Raw genomic sequence first — 20,496 nt, 5'->3', positions numbered from 1 at the left:
CGGAGTTTACTATCAGGTACGTCCGCACTGAACACCTGAGTTTGGTACAGCCATCTCGACACAGGTTTTCCTCTGTCTTCAAGCAAATGCTGAGATGATTCCCAAGTTCGAAGTTGCGACTGCATGCTTCTCACGCAGCCCTCCCGATTTAAGTTCATCAATATTGACGCCCTCAAAGTCGTCAAAATTTACCCCCCCCCCCAGCCGAAATCACTAAATAACTTCCAAATTAATAACTTCAGCATTTCCTAATATACAGTTCAAAATTTCAGTCGTTTCTGCCAATTATCGCACTAACGTCTTCACTCTTACTTCACTTTATCCATACAGAAGGACGAGAGGGCATTGCCTGGGAACCTTCTGACTATAAGATGCTCTTCCCCCCCCCCCCGCCCCCCGAAATCGAAGTGTCACTCGCTTCTCCCCACACCAATTTCCTCTTTGTAAATTCTACTCTTCCGCTATCCTTCTTATCTTTTTTCTCTCTCCATGTTGAACTCAGAGCCACGTCTGTTGTGAGATCGTGGGTCGGAATCCAGTTCGAGGACTAATTTCTACCAACGATTTTCTGTCGTCTCGTGGTGGTACATATCTTGAGATTGGTTGATCCACTATGCAAGGAGCCTCGCTTGACAAGATTCACAATTTCAAAAATGATTTTAAGACAGAACAGATACGGATGATAAATCATTGAAAGAAGATAAATGTACTTGCAACTGACGAGTTTAATCTCAGTTGGGAAGGGGGATGGAGAAATACCAGCAAATTACTTCTGTTGTATTTTAACAATGCTTCCTCTACCACAGAGGTTATATGATGGCAATCATGAAAGGAGAGTAGGTAGATACAAGGATTTCGAAGAAGACGGTCCTGACCTAGATTACAGTATTACATCAAAATTCGTCTCGTATGAGGAATACCACGAAAAAAACCTAGGATAGCTGATTTCAGGTTCTGTCGGCGGCGAGTATGAAGATGGCAATATTCAGGATTGTTGCGTCGTACAGTCTGTTAGAGATTTACCAACGTTTCAAAGATGATTGCTACGTCCATCATCAAGGCGACTGCCTTGAAGACTGCTATATTCTTAGGATAGTTCGATATCTGGTCAAAATTCGAACCGAATACCTCCTGAACAGAAGTCCAGGGTGTTACTAATACACCGATATCCTCACCCCATAACGTAACCTAAGAAAGACATTTTAATAACAAAGAATGCTTTATTTAGAATTATGTTACATATCGCACGAAAACGATCCCGTTCTGCAAGGTAATTCTCAGTAACGACTGTTTGATACTCCACTGCAGTTTGTCACCTTTCTACAACCCCCCTCCCCCTTACGTCACATCAGCAGTGGAAGAATCGGTGAAATATATCCTACTACCTCTTGGAAAATTCAAACGTCTTAAACTAATTAGTCAGTTAATTACAATCCGTGAAACGACAAATAGTTCTCCATTGCTGTTAAGTTGCTCAGTACGACGCAAGGAACTATGGGGCCAGATTAAGCTCAGGATTTTTAATATAATTTCTCTCTTCTAAATTATCGTTTATGAAGCCAAGCAATTTTCTCTTAGAATTTGGCACTTAACACTGCTCTATGTACATGTTTATAACGTGGTAAATGAAGAATGAAAGGCTAAAAGGAGAGGCAACGCGAAATCATAAAATACTATATTTGCAGAAAGCATTTAAAGCCACGCATTAAACTGTTTCATGAGGCTTTATGTTTTCAAATGTAGGAATGGCTGTAAAAAGGCAGTCATCTGTTACTTCATCCTAGGCTTTGATATTATTATGAAACGTATTATCAAATTAAAAATATGCATTCCCCATGCAATGTTGCAAGATTTTGCTGTGACCTTGAAACGCTCAATTTAGTGACAGCTACCTTGCTGACATTGAACAACAGGCAAGAAGTCACAACGATATACTGCTCAGGAGTTAGCACGAGCATCAAGTAAAATGGACCAGCAGCTGCTAGCACGCGATGCCACAACATATCCTATTTATCATGTGATTGATCAATAAACAGATGAATGGATGCTTCTTCGCTGCTGTGTGGATGTTTGGGATTCTTTTGTTGACATTATACAGCAAATAAGATAATCTCGGCTCACATCTGTGGCTGCTCCACTTCTGCCTATCGTGGAGCCACGAACAAACACGAGCGTTCCGTTCCGTCTCGGTCAACTCAAGGCCCTCCTGCCATTAGCTCAGGTGGTCTGCCGCCGGCTTCTCACCGCGGAGGCCCGGGGTCGCGCTCCGGTTAGCCCATGTGGTATGTGGTGGACCAAATAGCATGCGGCCAGGTTGAGAGGTTCTTGTCTGAGTCCTTCGGCTTTCTCCCGCCAATATCGTTCCACCGCACTCGGTATTCACTCATGTATCGTACGGGGAATAGACAAAGGGACCGTTTAAAGCCCGGTTCCACAGAAACATTGCCTCACTCCGTCAACAATAACAATGTATTTTTTGACGTGAATCAGATAATTTCAACTTTTCGTTTCCTGGAATGTAATATTTCATTTTAGCATTCCGTATGTAACGATGAGCTCAAAAATGCTGTAGATGACATTTTAAAAGAAACTTCCCACACAAGAACGTGTTTCCGAGAAGCAGAATCCTTGAGAACGTCACAATTGTTCAGATGGTAAATAAATTCGTATCCTTTCATGGCACCCTAACCCAAGCCAGGTTAATTCAATGTATAACCTCACACCTAGGTCCATTTGTGTCATATTTTCACTTGTTGAGGGAAAAATTAAGGTTTATTCGTATTTCCGTGTGTGTGTGGTTGAAGTAGGGAACTCGAGGGTCTCCCAACCTCACACCTTAAACTCGGAATTTTGAGCTGGGAAAGACACAAGCACCATACAGTGTCGGGTCCTTCACACTTTTTCCGTCAGGCTGGTCCCTATCCGAGGACCTTGTATGTTGACCTAAAATTCTGACCATGCGCATTCTGAAAGCATTTCATTGGAGCCATCTCCCAGAGTTGTGTTCAATTTTCTAAATGATTGCATGAAGACGTATGCGGAGTGTAGCTTCACGCATTGCTAACTTCGGCGCAAAAATTCCAACACCGCAAACAAGTGGCGTTTTGTATCATCCATCAATTTGTTGCCTTCAAATTCAATCCAAACGGATTCAAATATACTACAACACACATCAATATAACTACCCTGCAATATGAAACGGATTAACTTACTTTACTTGAAGACTGGGCACTGACCTTTGCTGTATTCAAAGTAACCACTTTAATACTGCTTCAGTAATTCATGCCAACAGTATGTTTCTAAGAGATGTCTGTCGAAATAATACGTTAGTCTAACACAGCTCTACAAAACTACACGGCATCATAACGCAAGATTGACAAATAGTTCAAGTCGTCAGTACATCTTCTCGATTGCAGATAGAACGGCTCAATTCAAAACTGCGATGACTTCGGTACTCGGGCGAAAAATGCAAGGGAATCAAAGGAATTGGGAGGGGTTGCAGAAAAGGATGCACATAGTGCCCATTAAACATTATTTCCCTGCGGCAGTACTTTGTAGCTGGCTGTCTCATTTCCTGCGTCGATAATGTATTAGTTTGCATAGCATGTGCGTTTGTTTTCCTTCTAACAGCAAGATACTGACGTAGGCGAAACACACTGCTTGGTCCCGGTTACAGAACGTTTAAAGCGTCGGTAAATACAGCATCTAAATACTAACGACTATACACCGATTCTTGTTATATTCCATCTACGTGTATTGGATATCTTGGTCTACAGGAACTCTTTCCAAAATACTATTTGGATAACTAAAATAATAAGGATTAAGTGCGGGGGGAACGTATCGCGCATGGGAGAGATGAAAAATGCGTACATAATTTTGGCTGGAAGACTTGAGATGAGGGGATCACATTAAAGACCTAGATGTAGATGAACGTATAGTATTGTGTAACAAAGAAATGTTGGAAGGTGCTGACTGGATTCATCCGACCCCAGAAACGGGCCAGTGGCAAGCTATTGTAAACACAGTAATAAATTTTATGTTTCCATAAAAGACAGAGTATTTACTTTTATAGAGCGACTGGTAGCTCAGAATTACTCTGCTCCATGGAATGTTATCCTCTAATAGGAATGCACAACAGACTGAACAGCAGAGAATGGGTTCGACTGCTTAGATTCTGGTTCACTTTAATGAAATTAATATATTTAATTTGTACAAAGTTACATTTTAATAGTATGCTTCCTTCTGGGTATTCGTAGTGCGTATAGGTGGCGTTGCAAAAGAAATGTATGCGAGCCCTGTTCTTTATGAACATCATTATGCTTTGTAATGCAATCCGTAAGCAGAATAAGCAGAAAAGGATTGGCCAGGTACAAAACTAATCCTAAAAGATGCAGTGAAAGTGACAGTGACTCAGGACAGTGAAAGGCACACACTAAAATGAATACATAAAAAAAATGAAAGCGAAGTAGAGAATTTTTTTGTAGGTCTGAATAAACTCAGATTACATGGTACCCCGAGTGTAAACATTTGCAAACCGGGATCATCCCCTCGCTCAGGCGGACTATTTACTTGTCGACAGCGACGTTTCAGTCAACATTGACAGAGAAGTCCAACGAACGGACAGTCAGCCCACATGAATATCCATTCTCGACTGGCCGCAAAATATAATATGACGTGAAGCTTCAAGCACACCAATAATTACGAGCAACCAAAACGTATCGATATATTAAAGATGGAGGTACTTCGTATTTCATCTCTGTTTTAGAGGACACAAAATGTTGTATTTTAAGCACCAAGTCGGGTGAATGAAAAAGACATTTTGGGATTTCAGTTTACTTAACTTAAAATGTCTACGTGCGAACTCAGAAACCTATTCATAAAGCAATTAATACATCTAACAGCTTCTGTATATTTACTTAATGGACAAAGATATACTAAGATGCTTATGCACAAATTTCAAGTGAATCTGTGAAACAGCAAAGAATTTAACTTTCTTCTGACTAACTAGGTTTCATAAGATATGATCTATTGCATCTTTAGGAACTATTAAAGAACTTGGTGAAAGGAACTACAGATGAGAATTCTGCGTGAAAAAGGAAAAAAGTAATGATTACCCTTCGAAATTAGACAGAAAATCGTGCAAATAAAAGGGCACTGCAATATTTGTAAACAACGACACGTGGTATACAATCCATTACTTTGTTCAGCTGACCAATAAATGACCTGATTTTATGCGAACGGAAGGTTCATCATCGCGTTCTACTACATCCGCCATTTGGTTGAATTCTGACAGCTTTATCCTAGTTCACACAACCAGACAATATTTCTGAAAGATCTATATCCACACATTTACGCTCAGCTCTCCTAAGTGCTTCCAGTTCTGATGTTTTAAAATCAAAAATATGTACACATTTCTTAGTTCCTCCACGTACATTACAACCCGGTCACCTCATACTTCTTGATTTACTCACACATTATTAGCTGAAGAGTACCTATTTTGAAAATCCCGTTATGACATTTCCTGGGTCTCTCTATGTTTTCTACGTCCAAATACCTCCCTTAGCACCTTGATGTCAAACCGAGATGTACGGGAGACCATGTTGGGGAGCGAACTCAAGTCACTCAGAATATATTCAAATGGCGATCTTCCGTGGACAGCAACTGATTACCTGCTGGTGGAATGCTCTTCCACCAAAGAACAGCTAAAATGTATTTGCTGAGTGACTATTTGAAACAAATTACCAGAGGAACCAAGACGGATGAGCGTACAACAAACAATCTATGGAAACAACACAAGTGAGTCTTGAATGGATGGAAATATTAGCGCTGCTTTTAAAAGAAACATGGAGTGGACATGTATGAATCAGATTCGACTCTGGGAAGGCTGTCACGGCGGAATTTTGTAAATATGGTGACGAAAATTCGGGTTCTACAAAGTGCGCAATTTCCTCAACTTTTGATTGGCTAACAGTTTCTTGAAGAGGATTCGAATCTGGTAATCAGACGAATCAAACTACTGTTCCTTTCTATAACAATCGTTCCGTCTCTGAATGTTCTAGAGTGCATCACGCACCATAACGGAGCTCAAAACCCTACAGCAAAATAACGAAACAATAATTTACATTATACCCAAAGCAAGAGACAGTCAAGATCGATTCTGATTCCAAAGAGATTGTTTTCGATCCCTCCCCCTTCGAATTGTAACCGTAACCGAGAGGCTATTTTGTTGTGGTCAGATAGGTGGCACGGCGGGTCGGGCCGAGTGAGTTATAACCCAAGAAGTCAAAATCAATGACCAGCAAGGCGAGTGTTCGGTCACCCCAGTCCTCGTTGTGGAGAGGGGGGATAATCTCGACCTGCCACTTCATGGTCGGTGTAAATCCTGGTTTTATGCGTTACAAGCCAAAAATGTCGTGGCTGCTGAGCGAAACAGGTACGAAAATCTGCACCAAGCAGGGACGAAAACGAGACGAGCTAAAAAGGTTAACGGGGCTTACTGGTTTCCCAGAGGTGTACTGTTGGATCCCGATTGGTGTTCTGGATTTTCGACTACAACTATCCTGGTTTTCCTCAGTAATTCCAAGTAAATTCCGGGAACATACCTTCGAACAGGTCATGACAATTTCCACTTTAGAGATTTCCCAATTCCAATTCAGAATAATAAAACATTATCAACTCCATTAAAGCATAAATAGAAGTTCATAGCAAGTAATTGCCATGTTATCTCATTAGTTATTAGGCGATTTCTGCGGTCGAAATAACGTACTTAAAATTAAAGTATTTGGAAACAACAGTAAACAGTCAAAATTAGGTTCACAGTAAGATCACGAGCAGATGAAATTCGGAAAATATTTATAAGCAAGTAGCTCGGAATATTTTCTCTTCCGGTCAATTATGTAAATTCGTACACGTTAAAATAAAATAACTACAACTGCGTCTGCTATATGTGGATGTGCGCATAAGACTGTCAACCAAAGGTAAGGGCAGAAACTGAGGGCGTCTGAGAACGAAAATTTAACTAAAAAAATTGAAGGAACCAACTGACAGACCTAAACGAAGATGAGCTTCGTTCTTTAACGAGTTAACTAAAACGGCAAATCAAATTATCTAAAACGACGTACGATTCTGACCATCAGTTTGTCACACGTTCTGAGCTTCAGAGTGATATTCGCTGTGCTCACTGAAATTAGTTATCATTTAAGCGAATATATTATTACAATTTAGTGCCTACCTATAAAAATTACTTCAGGAACGTGTTTGGTATGATGTTACATTAAAGTTCTGACACAACTAATTAGCTTGGGACATTTGCCAGTTATACATGCGCTATGCTATAATTATAGGCAGTTATGTGAACCACAACCACGCCGAATAATCTTAGCTATGCGAAGCTACACCAGCAACGACCGAGGTTGTATAAATAGCTAGCTGGCTATAACCTGGAAATTGAAGGAACTGTGTGTGTGTAGAGAAGGAGGCATTTTGATTTGCATCTGTTGGACTCTGCGTGGCTTGCTGATTTGATTAATAAAGAGGTAGTCGACCAAAAGCCACAGTTCAGTTCGTATAACCTTAGTTGGAATGCACAAACATCATCTGTTACACACTACAATCCTGACGCTGTCCTACAAGAATGAACTGAAACTTTACGCTTCTTGAGAGATAACACTTTGTCAAAGTAATGAGTTAAAGTGCAATAAACATACAATAATTTAAGACCAAGTCTTCAAAATTTCATACAATAAAAACAAAATGAAATCTTACTATTAAACAGCCAAAGTACTCTTTCATCGTCTGCTTCTGTTAGAACAATGTTTACCTTATTAAATAAAACCTTTAAAAATTACTTCCTTGGTAACTTTTACGGATTAGGTCTTATGGCCTATTCAAATTCAGAATTACTTCAGAAATTATGTATCCGTTTAGACGATTCTTTGGACGGGGAGGTCGCCAATCGCATCGTCACTGCCTGCACTGGACTACACAACAGAAAAACACGGAGAAACGCCCACGTTTCTGAAGTCACAGACAGGAACGGAAACGGGGGACGAGCAGGAAGAGATACACAAACGACGATGTTACTCTAGCTTTTAATTCCAACGCGAATATGGCAAGCTTCAGCAGAATGTTTTCGCGCTGTGGCCAGTCACAGGCGCAGATGAAATAATAATATTAATACAGATCTTAAGGAGTTAGGGTGGGCGGTATGCATTTTCTTTATCTGGCTCAAGTCAGGGCTTTTCTGAACCGAGTAATAAAACTTCTTGTTCCACAAAAAGCAGCGAATTTCTTAGCTGGATGAATGTATTACCAGTTTCTCAGGAAATACGCTCATCGATAGGGCTGGTATTAGTTTACTGGGCAGTGATGTACAAGGACGCCCACGCTACCTTACCAGGATTTATACACCCTTCCTTTACTATCAACTTCCGTGAATCGATTCAGGATTGCATTTATATAAATGGAACTTCAACGAGTATAATAGTTGTAAATTGGGGCAGATGGAAACCATTTTATATCAGAACATCTCAGAATTATAGACTATAGAAACTTAATGTTCTTTCCAGAAACATTTTATAACCGTTACACCCAAGACGATAAATTCAAAACGACATGCATTTCAGTATATGCCACATGACCAACGAACAAAGGAATTGTGGTTCGAAAATATATCGATAAATTCAAACTGCAATTTCATGGAGCAAATGGACCACATATCACTTATATTTGGCATTGTAACTAATTTCAATCCAACATTTTGGAAATTTTAAATACTAAGAAATAACCAATCGTTTTGTACTTAACACTGGCAACATAACTCAAATTTAAAGTCCAACAGTAAAAAGCCCGCCACTGGACGGGATTCTGAGCCAGTTCCATCCACTCCTAGCCCTCACAACCGGTATTCTTGGGAGCTATGTTAATATTATCTTTCCATCTCTTTGTGTTCTATGAAGACGTCTCACATACGGATTATTTCCGGAGGCACTGAAAAAATCACAAAAAAATCTGTCAGTTTAGGCGAACTCGATTCGAAGCTAGGAGTCAATCGGATTAGAAACAAGGGTGTAACCACTGCAACCCAAAGTTAAATCTACGTACGCTGACAATGTTCAGTAATCTATGCCCAAACTTCGTCAAAATGCGCGTAAAAGCGGCACGGAATGTTCACAAACTTGTAACTCAATCTCATCAGATTAACATTATCTGTGAAGTCAAGTCAGGGAATAAACTAGCAGAATTTACGTGCGCTGTTTACAAAGTTTCTTTCCCGCTATAGATACAACTATGTTCAGGCCTTCTTGAACTAGAAACGGAGAAAATAAGATGCGAATCTAAGTATTTTAGCGACTTCTGACAATTTTAAACGTTTTCATCTCCTTGCATCGCAACTTCGAGTTTATCTTTAGTCAATCCACGCCGTCTGCTGCGTTTAAAATCAGTAACAAATTCAGAAGAAGATGGCTGTCGTCTGGGTTGTTGCGCCGTATAGTCTGGTAGAAGTTTACCAACGTTTCAGAGGTCATACTGCCTCCATCATCAGAGCCACGAGCAAACTTCTACCGGACTACATAGCGCAACAACCCAGAAGGGAACCATCTTCAGATTCATAGCCGCGGAAAACCTCAAATTCTACAAACTGAGAAAAATCCCTGTGACAAACTAGATGGAACAGAGACCTTTGTGAGAAACCATCAGTCGCTCATCTAGCTAATAAATCTTCCCATGAAGCTTCATTACGTCTACGTCCGGGTTTTAACAAGAATGCAAAAATAAAATAGGTCACAGCTTCAGCATATAAACATGAAAATTGCCCACAGTTGGATTCAGGGTTTTGTGGTCAATCTGATGATGGAGGGAGTACGGTCATCAAAAACGTCTGTCATACCAATCAGACTATACGTTGCTACACTTGTAGGTTTGGTTATTTAACACCTTCTTTTCAACTGCAGGAGTTATGAAGCGTCTGGTAAGATGACCTCTGAATGATGAATATGAGAATACGTGAAAGAAAGCGGTCTTAGCCTATTTTATGTACCACATCACAATGCCTCCACAGTCACGGAAGATGGAGGCAGTATGTTGCTTCGAAAAGATGGCATGTACCTACAATTTCACAAGGCGTGACAACCCAGAAGACCAACATCGACAGGTAGCATGCTATTAAAATTGATACAGACAGGCGTTTCAAGCGGATTGGTTCGTGGGACACAGAGGAGCGCCTCTGAAGTGACGCACAACGAGGAGCTAGTATTCTGGAACCTGGCACTTCATCAGCAGCAGCACTTGCTGGTTCCGCTGTCTGATTCCTGTTCCCCTGTGACTCAACCCCCTCACACCCGCAACCAACCAAGTTATTCTAAAACTCCAGCTTACCCTCCCTTTCTCATATGGTACTTTTCCCTTCAACCTTCCGAGCAAATTTCTAGCCAGGCAGCTCCAGCGGCCTGGAACGGAGTAGAGCACCTGCCCATTTTACCAAACCACCCCCTAAACAGTACCGTACCCTCATCTCAAGGGGAAAACTCCAGTCGAAATAAATGGGACAGTAAAACCCGCAATATGGCAACCAATTCTAACATTTTCGTTTTCACTATTGGAAACGAAAGCAGGAGATATACACCACACAGAAAGACGTGAAGAAGGAAAGGATTTTTTACATCTATTTCAATGATGCCAAAAGAACCTACGATTCTAACAGCAATAAAGCCACCCTCGCTGTTCCAGCCTCACGCTGCTGCTCCCAAAGGGGGAGGGGCAAATCCTTAAGACAGACCATGAGTCAAGGGTTGGGGGGGGGGGGGGAATAAGTTTAAAGATTGAGGGAAAGCAGTACGAAATTAATAACCCAAGATATTGAAAAGTTTGGTTCTAAGGATTTCGGAAATTGCATTTTGTGTTACAACCCACACGACGGGTGCTAAATCGCATTTTTATCAGAATTCGTTCCGCACTTTTATAAAATTTGTCCTGGAGATTTCACGCACGTTAGTTTCAAAACTGTTTTTCTGAAGATAACAGCACCGTGTAACATTATTTAATGTTCAGTTTTATTAATAATATACAATAGTCCATGTTACAATACTCGAACAACAAACGAAAGGCAATAAGGATTCATATAAGCGAATGTTATTCTGCTGAACAGCAACTGTGCCACAGGCCGCAGGACATACAAGGAGTATAAGAAGCTGTCGGCCGCATAAGCACAGCTTGAGTTCAAATACGAGAGGAAAGCGTATTAGGAGGGCCAGGTTCTCGGTCTCACAGCTGCTAAGGCAGCTTAAAATGCAATAAACACCATCGGTTCCTTCTTGGCGCAGTCGAGTCTTAACCTCCGTCAACACTTGAAAGCCCTGTGGTAACTATAAGTACCACCTACTTAAACAACCAATAACCCTATATTTTGTATTGTGGGTTTCGTATACTTTTTACTATAAACAGCAAATATTTCCTTGAACCGAAACAAGCTGACCTTTGTAATTGAGAAGTGTTGTGTTTTCTTTGAGGTACGAAAGGACAAGCGGGAAATGCCTAGGGACCTTCACGGCAAAAAATTTATCTCCGTTCCCTCCGTTAAATGTACTGTCTCACACTACTCCCTCTCCCACTTTCTCCTCCCTCGTCCATTTATTCGGCTTCAAAAGGATTTATCATTTATCGCCTGTAAACTGTATTCAATCTATAGAGCGCTTTGAATCAGCGACAAGACTACAGCAAGAAGATAGATTTGCATGTCCGCCATTATATTATTACCGATTGTAGAAATTTAAAGAGTACGACCGGGGGTGCCCTGCAATGGCACAACCCTCACACCAAATTCCGTTAAAATCGGCCAATGACTTCATAAGTTGAAAGCGGGGACACAGACAAACAGTAAGCAGAAATACACAGCATAATAACCTCACACGCGTAAGTTCGTCCTTAGAAAGAAAAACATTCTAAAAAGGCGGTTAAACACCTACGATCCAAGTGGGATTCTGACGACTGGAGTGTTCAAGCCTCGAAAAAACCGTCCGGCTACTGGCATCAGGCCGTATCAACCAGGTTTAATCCTTTAAAGCAGAGCGGGGATTGCAGGTACCACATAATTTAAAAATCAAGAACTCTGCATTTTATATTTATGGGTTTCGTATGATTTTCGGTGCAAACAGCAACTAATTACTCAAACAGCATTGCTCATTGTACTGGTGAAGTGTATCACGAAATCAGATTTTGAAAATTCGGACAATCGTCTGTAACCGAAAAGGCCGGATAATATTCCATGTCTGATCTAAAAAAACGCCAATGATTCCGGGCCGGAAATTCTGCAGTCAGTCAAGTGGCTCACATTTTAGAAAACGCCTGCCCATAAGATCTCAAAAGCCGCCTTGTGATGCAGCCAACAACCTCCTTTTAGAGTCTCCAGTAGCTGAGGTGAAGAGACTAATTTCGCACGGCGTTCGGAGATAACGGCCCATATAAAAGATGTGCATTTCCTTTGTCACATTCACTCTATCAGAGCCTCTCACTTCGTCCCCTAACCACGCATCGTGCCCATAGTAACCGACATAACCATCATCGTTAAAGCTAAGTGGTGATATGTCAACCCAATAAACTGTGTTCAACTTTCCGTCAAGTTTGGAGAACATACAATGTCTGCTCGCTTCTGATATAGCCCAGGACTCACACACAAATGAGATGTTTTAACTTACAACTTTCAGTTTAATGATTTCTCTTTGCTGCAAGCGGGAATTAGTAAAGTAACTTGCTGTGGATTACGACGACCGTGGTTCGATTTATGAAAGGCAGAGGGATTTATCTCTGTGCCACCACATCCAAGACCAATTGTGGTAAGAACCCAGCTTATTATATAATGGATAATTGAAACTTTAAATTCAATCCTTCATACGTCTTCATGGCATAGTGGCTATACAAAGAATACTTCTTTCACTCCAAATTTGTTTTCGCTGTAACAGTTACTGGTTAGGGAAGACTCCAATGGTCATTTATGTTCGGCTACAAAGGGAAATGCATAATCTTCTCATCAGTAAGGTCACGGGGACTTCGTTACATTACACCACAATTATGTTAGGCAATTTTCATTGTTTGAGGAACAGTATATACGCATTTTGGAATCTCATTTACAGATGTGATATTTTGTTAACAACTCCACGCTGCACAGTCGCTTTTGAGACACTAATAGTGACTCAACCGGTCAATAGGTTCTTCACCGTAGTCACAAGAACCCACTACTGCTCCCCTAATGAGGCAGATAAATTCAGTCTATAGTTTCGTATATTATTTAATTAAGATACATTTTAATATTATAGCTCAGTCAGTATAGTGACTAGCTACGGGCTGGACGGCCGGGGTTCGATCCCCGACGGGGGCAGAGGATTTTTCCTCTAGCCTCTGCGTCCAGACCGGCTCTGGGGCCCACCCAGCCTCCTCTACAATGGGTACCGGGGTCCTTTCCCGGGGGTAAATCCGGCCGGGGCGTGATGCTGACCACTCACCCCCATCTAGTGCTGAGGTCAAGAATGAGTAGGAGCTATACCTCCACTCACCCCAAGCGCCTACATGGCGTATAGTGGGACAAACTTTACTTTACTTTTACATTTTAATATTATGCTCCGATCGACTAGTCCCATCGGGAATTGAAAACTAAAATTCTGTATGTATTTCTCGCCTGATATTACTTCTACAGCCGACAAGACTAATAATAATAAGTATTATTACATGTAATATTGTTATTGTCACCATTTATCTACAAATTTTTATGGTTTTTCTCACGCAGCAATGCAAGAACTCAATATGGTTGAACTTCCTTAAAATGGATGCAAGACACGTGGGGACCAGGTGATGAAGACAAAAAGAAAAAGACAGCAGCAAGGAAGATAGAAAGCAATAATGCACGCGAGCATCTGAGGAAATTAGAGCAATTACTTCTCACAGTAACGGTAAATGGGAAAGTCTTTGAAGGGGGGACGAAACGGCAGATCGCATGAAGGACCCGTGAATGTACGACGTGATTAAGCAGTGGCAGTATTTCATACGCAAGAGCTAAGTTACAGAAGTCGTCACCCTGCGTTGTAGAGTGACGACGGGACGCTGCTGTAGTCAGCCAGGAATAAAATCCTGCATCCTGCGGTGTTAACGCTCGTGCAGGGCCGACACCCCGACGTTCCTGCGACGAAATTAAATTGTTTTCCTACTAATACTAGGTATTACTATTCAGAGTACATAAAGATTTTTAATTATAATTTTGATTTCGCAGAATCACAGCGACATATTTAAACACTATTAACATCTGTGCGTTATTTAAAATGACACGGTTATAAATTACCAAAAAAAAAAAATCACGCGCAAGTTAATGGTACCTGTTGCTTCATTGTGGATCTATAATTGTATCGCAATAGTTTCTTTCCAGACTATAAAACTGTTGGAAAATATACAATTATAAATACAATAATTATACATTCATTCGATTAAATATTTATAAATTTAAATCAGAAACATTTTACCTGAAAGTATGTATAGTTTCATAATAATAAGCATACAACTTACGAGGTAAAAAATTGTATTTTAAACTTTAACAAAACTGAGCGTTATCAACACCTAAAATGTTCGCCTTTTGGTTGCTGAAGTCCATGAGTGTTATGTATTATTCATTCTATGTTGTATATTTTTAAAGTATTAATAAATATTACGTGATATCTGAACTGATGTAGTTCCAAGGTTTACTGTCATCTGCATGTTCTTCTGCTGCTGTATGTTTGGCGACAACTTGTCCTTTGTACGTGGTGCTGTACAGACTGAGTCCTACAGAACACTACACGCGTCATACATACATTCCTGTCTGCTCACTTTCAAAGAAGTAACAAGCAGAGCAATATTACTTGTAATTAACCTGTGACATTAGTGTTCCCTGTTTCAACCGGTGGCTGGGGCGAGTTTGAAGCGCAGGCAATATAGCGCACCTCTCCCTTCCAAGAGATAGCAATACTTGCGTTAATGAATCCTGTGAGGACGAAATATGCCACAATACGAGGTCAATAATTCTGCGCAAGGTTCCACTGTACTAGAAAACTTGAGAAATGTTTGTCTAAAATATCTGCTGAAATACGAAATGCTCCATTCAAATACGTAATCGGTTAAGCATAAAATTATATGTAAAACTGTGAATAGTGAATAGGTTAAGGACATGGAAGAGGTTGTGGCCTATTTAAATGTTCTATCCCGAAATATCTGTAATATACATAACATATATCAATCAGAATTGCCGGCAACCGGTCCAATATTCGACCCGGACAACTCTTGAATATAAATTCTCATCTGTATAAACTATATTAATCTTTTCAGATTTTCTACTTTAAAATATCGATGTTCTTCTTGACTTACCTCACAGTTTGAGTGACTAATGTTGCTCAAATTTAACCTGAATACACGATCCCTGTAAAGAAGATGAGAGAGAATTACAACAATTATAAACATTTACACACACGAAAGGTTATTTTTTTAACTTAGTTACACAGCGTAATATTAAAGTGTCAGGACCACCTGCTTCCTGTCTTGAATCATAGAGTGCGCACGTTCTTCAAATAAGCCTACCTTTACACATCAAAAGAACCTCATCCTACTTTTGAACACACTAGTAAAAAAACCGTGCGGGCAGGCAGAAGGCAAGGAAGTTGGTTAGCAGCTCAAAGGGTTGGAATAACACACGCACACAGTGTGTGCAACCCGCCCGCCCGCACGCGTAAGTACAGCACTGGGTATAGAAATGAAAACAGATAAATACTTTGAATAAAACGAGAGATTTGACTTTAGAACACTTTAAACCGTTCAACCAAGTACTGTGCTGAGGTGTGGACTCGTACGTAGATGCCAACGTTTCGGAAAAACATACCGAATCCATCATCAGCGTGAAGTCAACCCTGAAGATGAAGACAATTTTCCTCTGAAACGATGGCATCTGCCTTTCAGACCACACGGCGCTGGAACACACAGGAATAATATCGACATCTTCACCGCCAAGACAACCTCAAATCTTACGTAACTTCGTTCCTTGATGACTGTTTTACACGTAAAAACTATGTTATGAAGTATCACAAGTGTGTTTTAAAGTATTGGTCTTCTATTAAACAGATGAAAGGCGCATACAATTCGAGAAGGATGTGCGATACGATCGCATCACGCGCGTTTATTCTTCAACTTTATACACATTTGAAGTACATGCAGTCCTGCAATCAGGATTCCGCTCATCTAAATGAATTAAGCGCTGAAGATTTCTGTCTTCTGGATTGTTTCGCTGTGAAGTATGGTCGATGTTTACCAACGTTTCAGAGGTCATACTGCCTCCGTCATCAGGGCGATTCTTAGTATGAAGATTTCTGTCTTCTGGGTTGTTGCGCTGTGTAGTCTGGTCGATGTTTACCAACGTTTCAGAGGTCATACTGCCTCCGTCATCAGGGCGATTCTTAGTATGAAGATTTCTGTCTTCTGGTTTGTTGAGCTGTGCAGTCTGGTCGATGTTTACCAACGTTTCAGAGGTCATACTGCCTCCGTCATCAGGGCGATTCTTAGTATGAAGCTTTCTGTTTTCTGGGTTGTTGCGCTGTGTATTCTGGTAGAGGTAGTATGACCTCTGAAACGTCGGTAAACATCTACCAGACTACACAGCGCAACAACCCAGAAGACAGAAATTTTAATATTCACCGCTGTGGAAACCTCAAATCTTACGAATTAAACGCTATTTCGCAGTAAGTAAAAAAGTATTATTCAGGCCTAAGAGATTCAGTGCTAAAGTGGCATACCGAAGCAAAAAGCTGAGCGTGATACCCGACCTAACAACATCGGGGCCAGAAACAAGTCTTGGAGGAAAACCTCCACAACGCCTTTTCACTTCTGGCATGTCCTCACTTCCATTATCTGTTTCTTGTGGGTTTTATAACATAAAAAGGGAAAGAACGGCTCTTCGCATAAAGCATGTTCCCTCTGATCTTTGCTCACTTCTTTCACTTTATCTTTTCCCCCCCATGTCTCGTCTTCTTTCCTCTGTAACCTTATTTTTCTCCCCTTAGACACAAGCTTCTTTTCTGTTCGCCACAGTATCCTTGATCTAAAAAAGAAGCAACAGAAGAACACAGCACCTCTAGGGAACGAAGGACCAGCAGACACACGACGCCCCCCCCCACCCGCCCCAGTCAGAAATCTTATCAGGTGAAGCTGGCACCAGGATGGAAACTCTCTCGACTCACTTTCAAGTTAAACCAAGTGAACAAGTGTTTAGAATGTAGATTGCAATCAGTCTATACATGATGAACAATAAATTAGATTTCACTTTTTTTCATAAGTATCTTTTTTTTAGATGCTTTACATTCCATTTTAAATCCGCGGTGTTGGTACGGGCCCCTGGGGGTAAGAAAGGAAGGAGGAATGTAGAAGTAACAAACTAGGCATAAAAAGAGACAAAATTGTGAAATAAAGTCCGAGAAGGAAAGATTGAAGATACCGTACTAGAACGCTAAAGAATTCGCGCAATAAAAATATTACAATTCAATTTGCATGTATAAAATCCTACAGAGTTGGAAGTGTAAGAAAAAGTTTAAATTGGCGAGGGGAAAAGTAAAAAGGTATACAATAGAACCAGAGAAACCAGACAGAGAAGATCACGAGCCAAAACTATTACAGAAATTAAACCGATCTACAAAAAGAACTCTGCGGTAGACATGATTTATCTGAGGAATACCTTAATCAGTACAGCCACATTCAAAAATAGTATTAAAATAGGTTAACTACTTCTAGGCAGGTAGATAAGAACTATATTAATATTTCAGCTTAACGAGTATTAGGCCTAAATTTTGTAGAATTTAATTCCATTTTTAAAATCCTGAAAACAGATCATATAAAAACTGATGCACATGTAGCCCGGGGTGGTGTTATATTAAATAGTTATTAGTATGTCGGAAAATCTGCTGTCACCAGCAGGGTAGACGTGCGTCTTCCGTTGTTCATGTTCGCTACTTATAGGACTAAACAGTCTTAATGTTTACCCAGTGAACATCGCAAATTTCATTCATAAATGTCGTTTCCCATATCACAGACCCTTACATTTGATGCGTGTTTCACTACAAAGCGCATGAAGTGAACGCCTGTATACAAGTTTCACATCTGAAATTAATGTACGGATTTTGACAAAAGTCTGGACAGGCCGTTTATACTAATAATTTAAGTAAAATTTAATTTTGGATCGCATCGGTCTGATATAATCAGAACCTTACATGAAGTGCAAACTGAAATTTTCGGCTATTTCGAGACGACGAAACATTGTATTAAAAAAGGTACAGAATATAACATAGCCAGAATTCTAGTTAATACCTATTAATTTTATTTTAAAATACTATTAACACAGTAGGTAAACGTTTAATATGGTTCATGTAAAAATAATTTCTCTTAATACTGCATGTGATAAACGTACCTGAGTACCAACCAGAGGCAGAAAATAGCAACAACAACAAATCATAAAAATATTTTAGTGAAAACTTTAAAAAAAAACAAGAAGTACCCAAATAATAAAAGTTCAGGGTAAATATCCCGGTGAAATTCAGTGTTATTCGTGTAATTGGAGGCACTTCAAGTTTCTGAACCGGCAAATCTTCGCCCACTCTAAATACTACAACATTTACTGGGAGTAGGATCAGAAACAGCTCTTCAGGTCGCACAAAGCGTCCGCTCAGATCTTCGCAATGCCAGCACAGAAGTTCGTACGAACTGGGCTGCATACAGAAATGAAAGACTTATAAAGGAAGTACACACAAGTGCTAGAATCGCTCACAAAACGAGCTTCCCTGTCGGATGAATACGAAATCAGCAACACTTCCTCTCTACCAAAAATTGCAGCTGCCTTCATTTTTTGACGAGCAGTCAAGCACTCCCCCCCCCTTCCCATCAGCTTCGCGTTGCAACACGCTACATGGCATGTTTCCGTCCATATCTAAGCACAGCATGTTAGAATATCCTTCTACTGGGGTAAATAACTTCTAATTCCTTGTTGTGATGGTTTCCTCTCGGAAATGATGGGGTGCTGAGATGGGCGAAATTACACCGTGATAAATATCTTCAAATTTTATATACAAAATTGTAACTGTGGGTACGTACGTACGTGTGTATATATATATATATATATATATATATATATATATATATAATATGTGTCTGTGTGTGTTCACCTTTAGCTCGAGAATAGTACATCGATTTGCACCAAACTTCGCATGTTTATTCCTCGAAACCTGGAAGAGAATGTAGAAAGAAAATACTCCGAAAAAAGTGCCTTGAGTTCGAGAACCGGTGACGGTGGTCCCTGTATCTCGGTAGCTAAGCACGACAGAAAAACTGGGCCAGGAGTATAGTTGTTTTGAAGACAGAGACACTGACACTGGCCCTGAAGACAGAGACAGGGGTAGTCTGAGAAACGGTGGTCTTGACTCAGCATTGACGCTTATCATCCGAGAGGATTCTGTGACATCCACGGCCAGCGAAAGCTTGAAATATTGATCATTGCGAATCAATTTAACGGCCCCTTTAAAGCTGCATAGGCTATAAAGAAATAAAAGTAATACTATGAATGCTAAGTAGGCAAGGATTTGTAAAGAAGTAGGACCATCACCGTGATACGGCTCCACCCTGAAATTCGCCTTGAGATGCCGATATAAGCCACAAACCGTAATCTGGCGGAGAGTCAAAGATTCGAACCGGCTACGTCCCGAATACAAGACAAGAGTTCAATTGCTCGAATCTTGTCTGTGTGGCTAAGCACCATGTCACGAAGACGTATTAGGAGAAAGAATGTCGCCAATGGAGTATTATGAGACACCAGACAGGGACCTGATCAGAATTTGGATCGGCGGTCCCACGAAACGAGACAACCGGACTCGCCTGGCTGAAACTTCTCCACTGCCACTTAACTTAGAAAGCAACTGCAATAATGGCAATTGGCCCACGAAACTCTTCCCTGAAACACTTCTACAAAGGCTGAGAGATAGGATCTTCTGACTTCCCATCACACTGACGTGCATGCAGCACGTAACGCGTTAGGGGAAAAGCAGACCGGCAGATTCTTTTTTGGAGCGCGCGCACACACACACAGATAAGGAAGAACTGCAGCGGCAATTAAGCTAAGACTGGAGCTAGGTTTTTGCTTGAAGTAATTTAGAGCTGATACCATGCGAGCGAGCCTCGAGCGGTATGAAACAGTATTTTCTGGAACCAAAGCTAAGTAAAATCGTCCCTGTGCTCCAACACCATGCCGTGAAGACGTAGTACGGAGCACCACTGTTTGTTCGGGAGGTCGACAGCGTGACGCGAGACTCCATGTCGTTCCGAATGAGAATACAGCAAAGGGCTCATCGAATTCATAATCTCTCGACATCAGGGGCGAATGATCAGTCCCATAACTTCCAGTGACTATTGGATGGGAGGGTGATTTGGCCCCTGAGCCAATCTAGATGCGGCGAC

General features: G+C 40.7%; 1 protein-coding gene across 6 annotated transcripts in view; it reads right to left on the bottom strand.

The window, feature by feature from the left end:
• The window catches only part of Sema2a (Semaphorin 2a), a 576,182-nt gene that overhangs the window by 68,133 nt on the left and 487,553 nt on the right, over window positions 1–20,496 (bottom strand). For all 6 annotated transcript variants that reach the window (XM_087357602.1, XM_022083582.2, XM_022083583.2 and 3 more), the window contains one exon: window positions 15,382–15,433. In XM_087357602.1, coding sequence (XP_087213728.1) covers window positions 15,382–15,433 — 52 coding nt within the window. The remainder of the gene's footprint in view (window positions 1–15,381; window positions 15,434–20,496) is intronic.

The sequence above is a fragment of the Zootermopsis nevadensis genome, unplaced genomic scaffold (genome assembly GCF_977971745.1).
Source record: "Zootermopsis nevadensis isolate Lab colony 2312 unplaced genomic scaffold, Znev_1.0 Znev_ptg000028l, whole genome shotgun sequence".
NCBI lineage: Eukaryota > Metazoa > Arthropoda > Insecta > Blattodea > Termopsidae > Zootermopsis > Zootermopsis nevadensis.
This window is presented reverse-complemented; position numbering and strand designations above follow the sequence as displayed.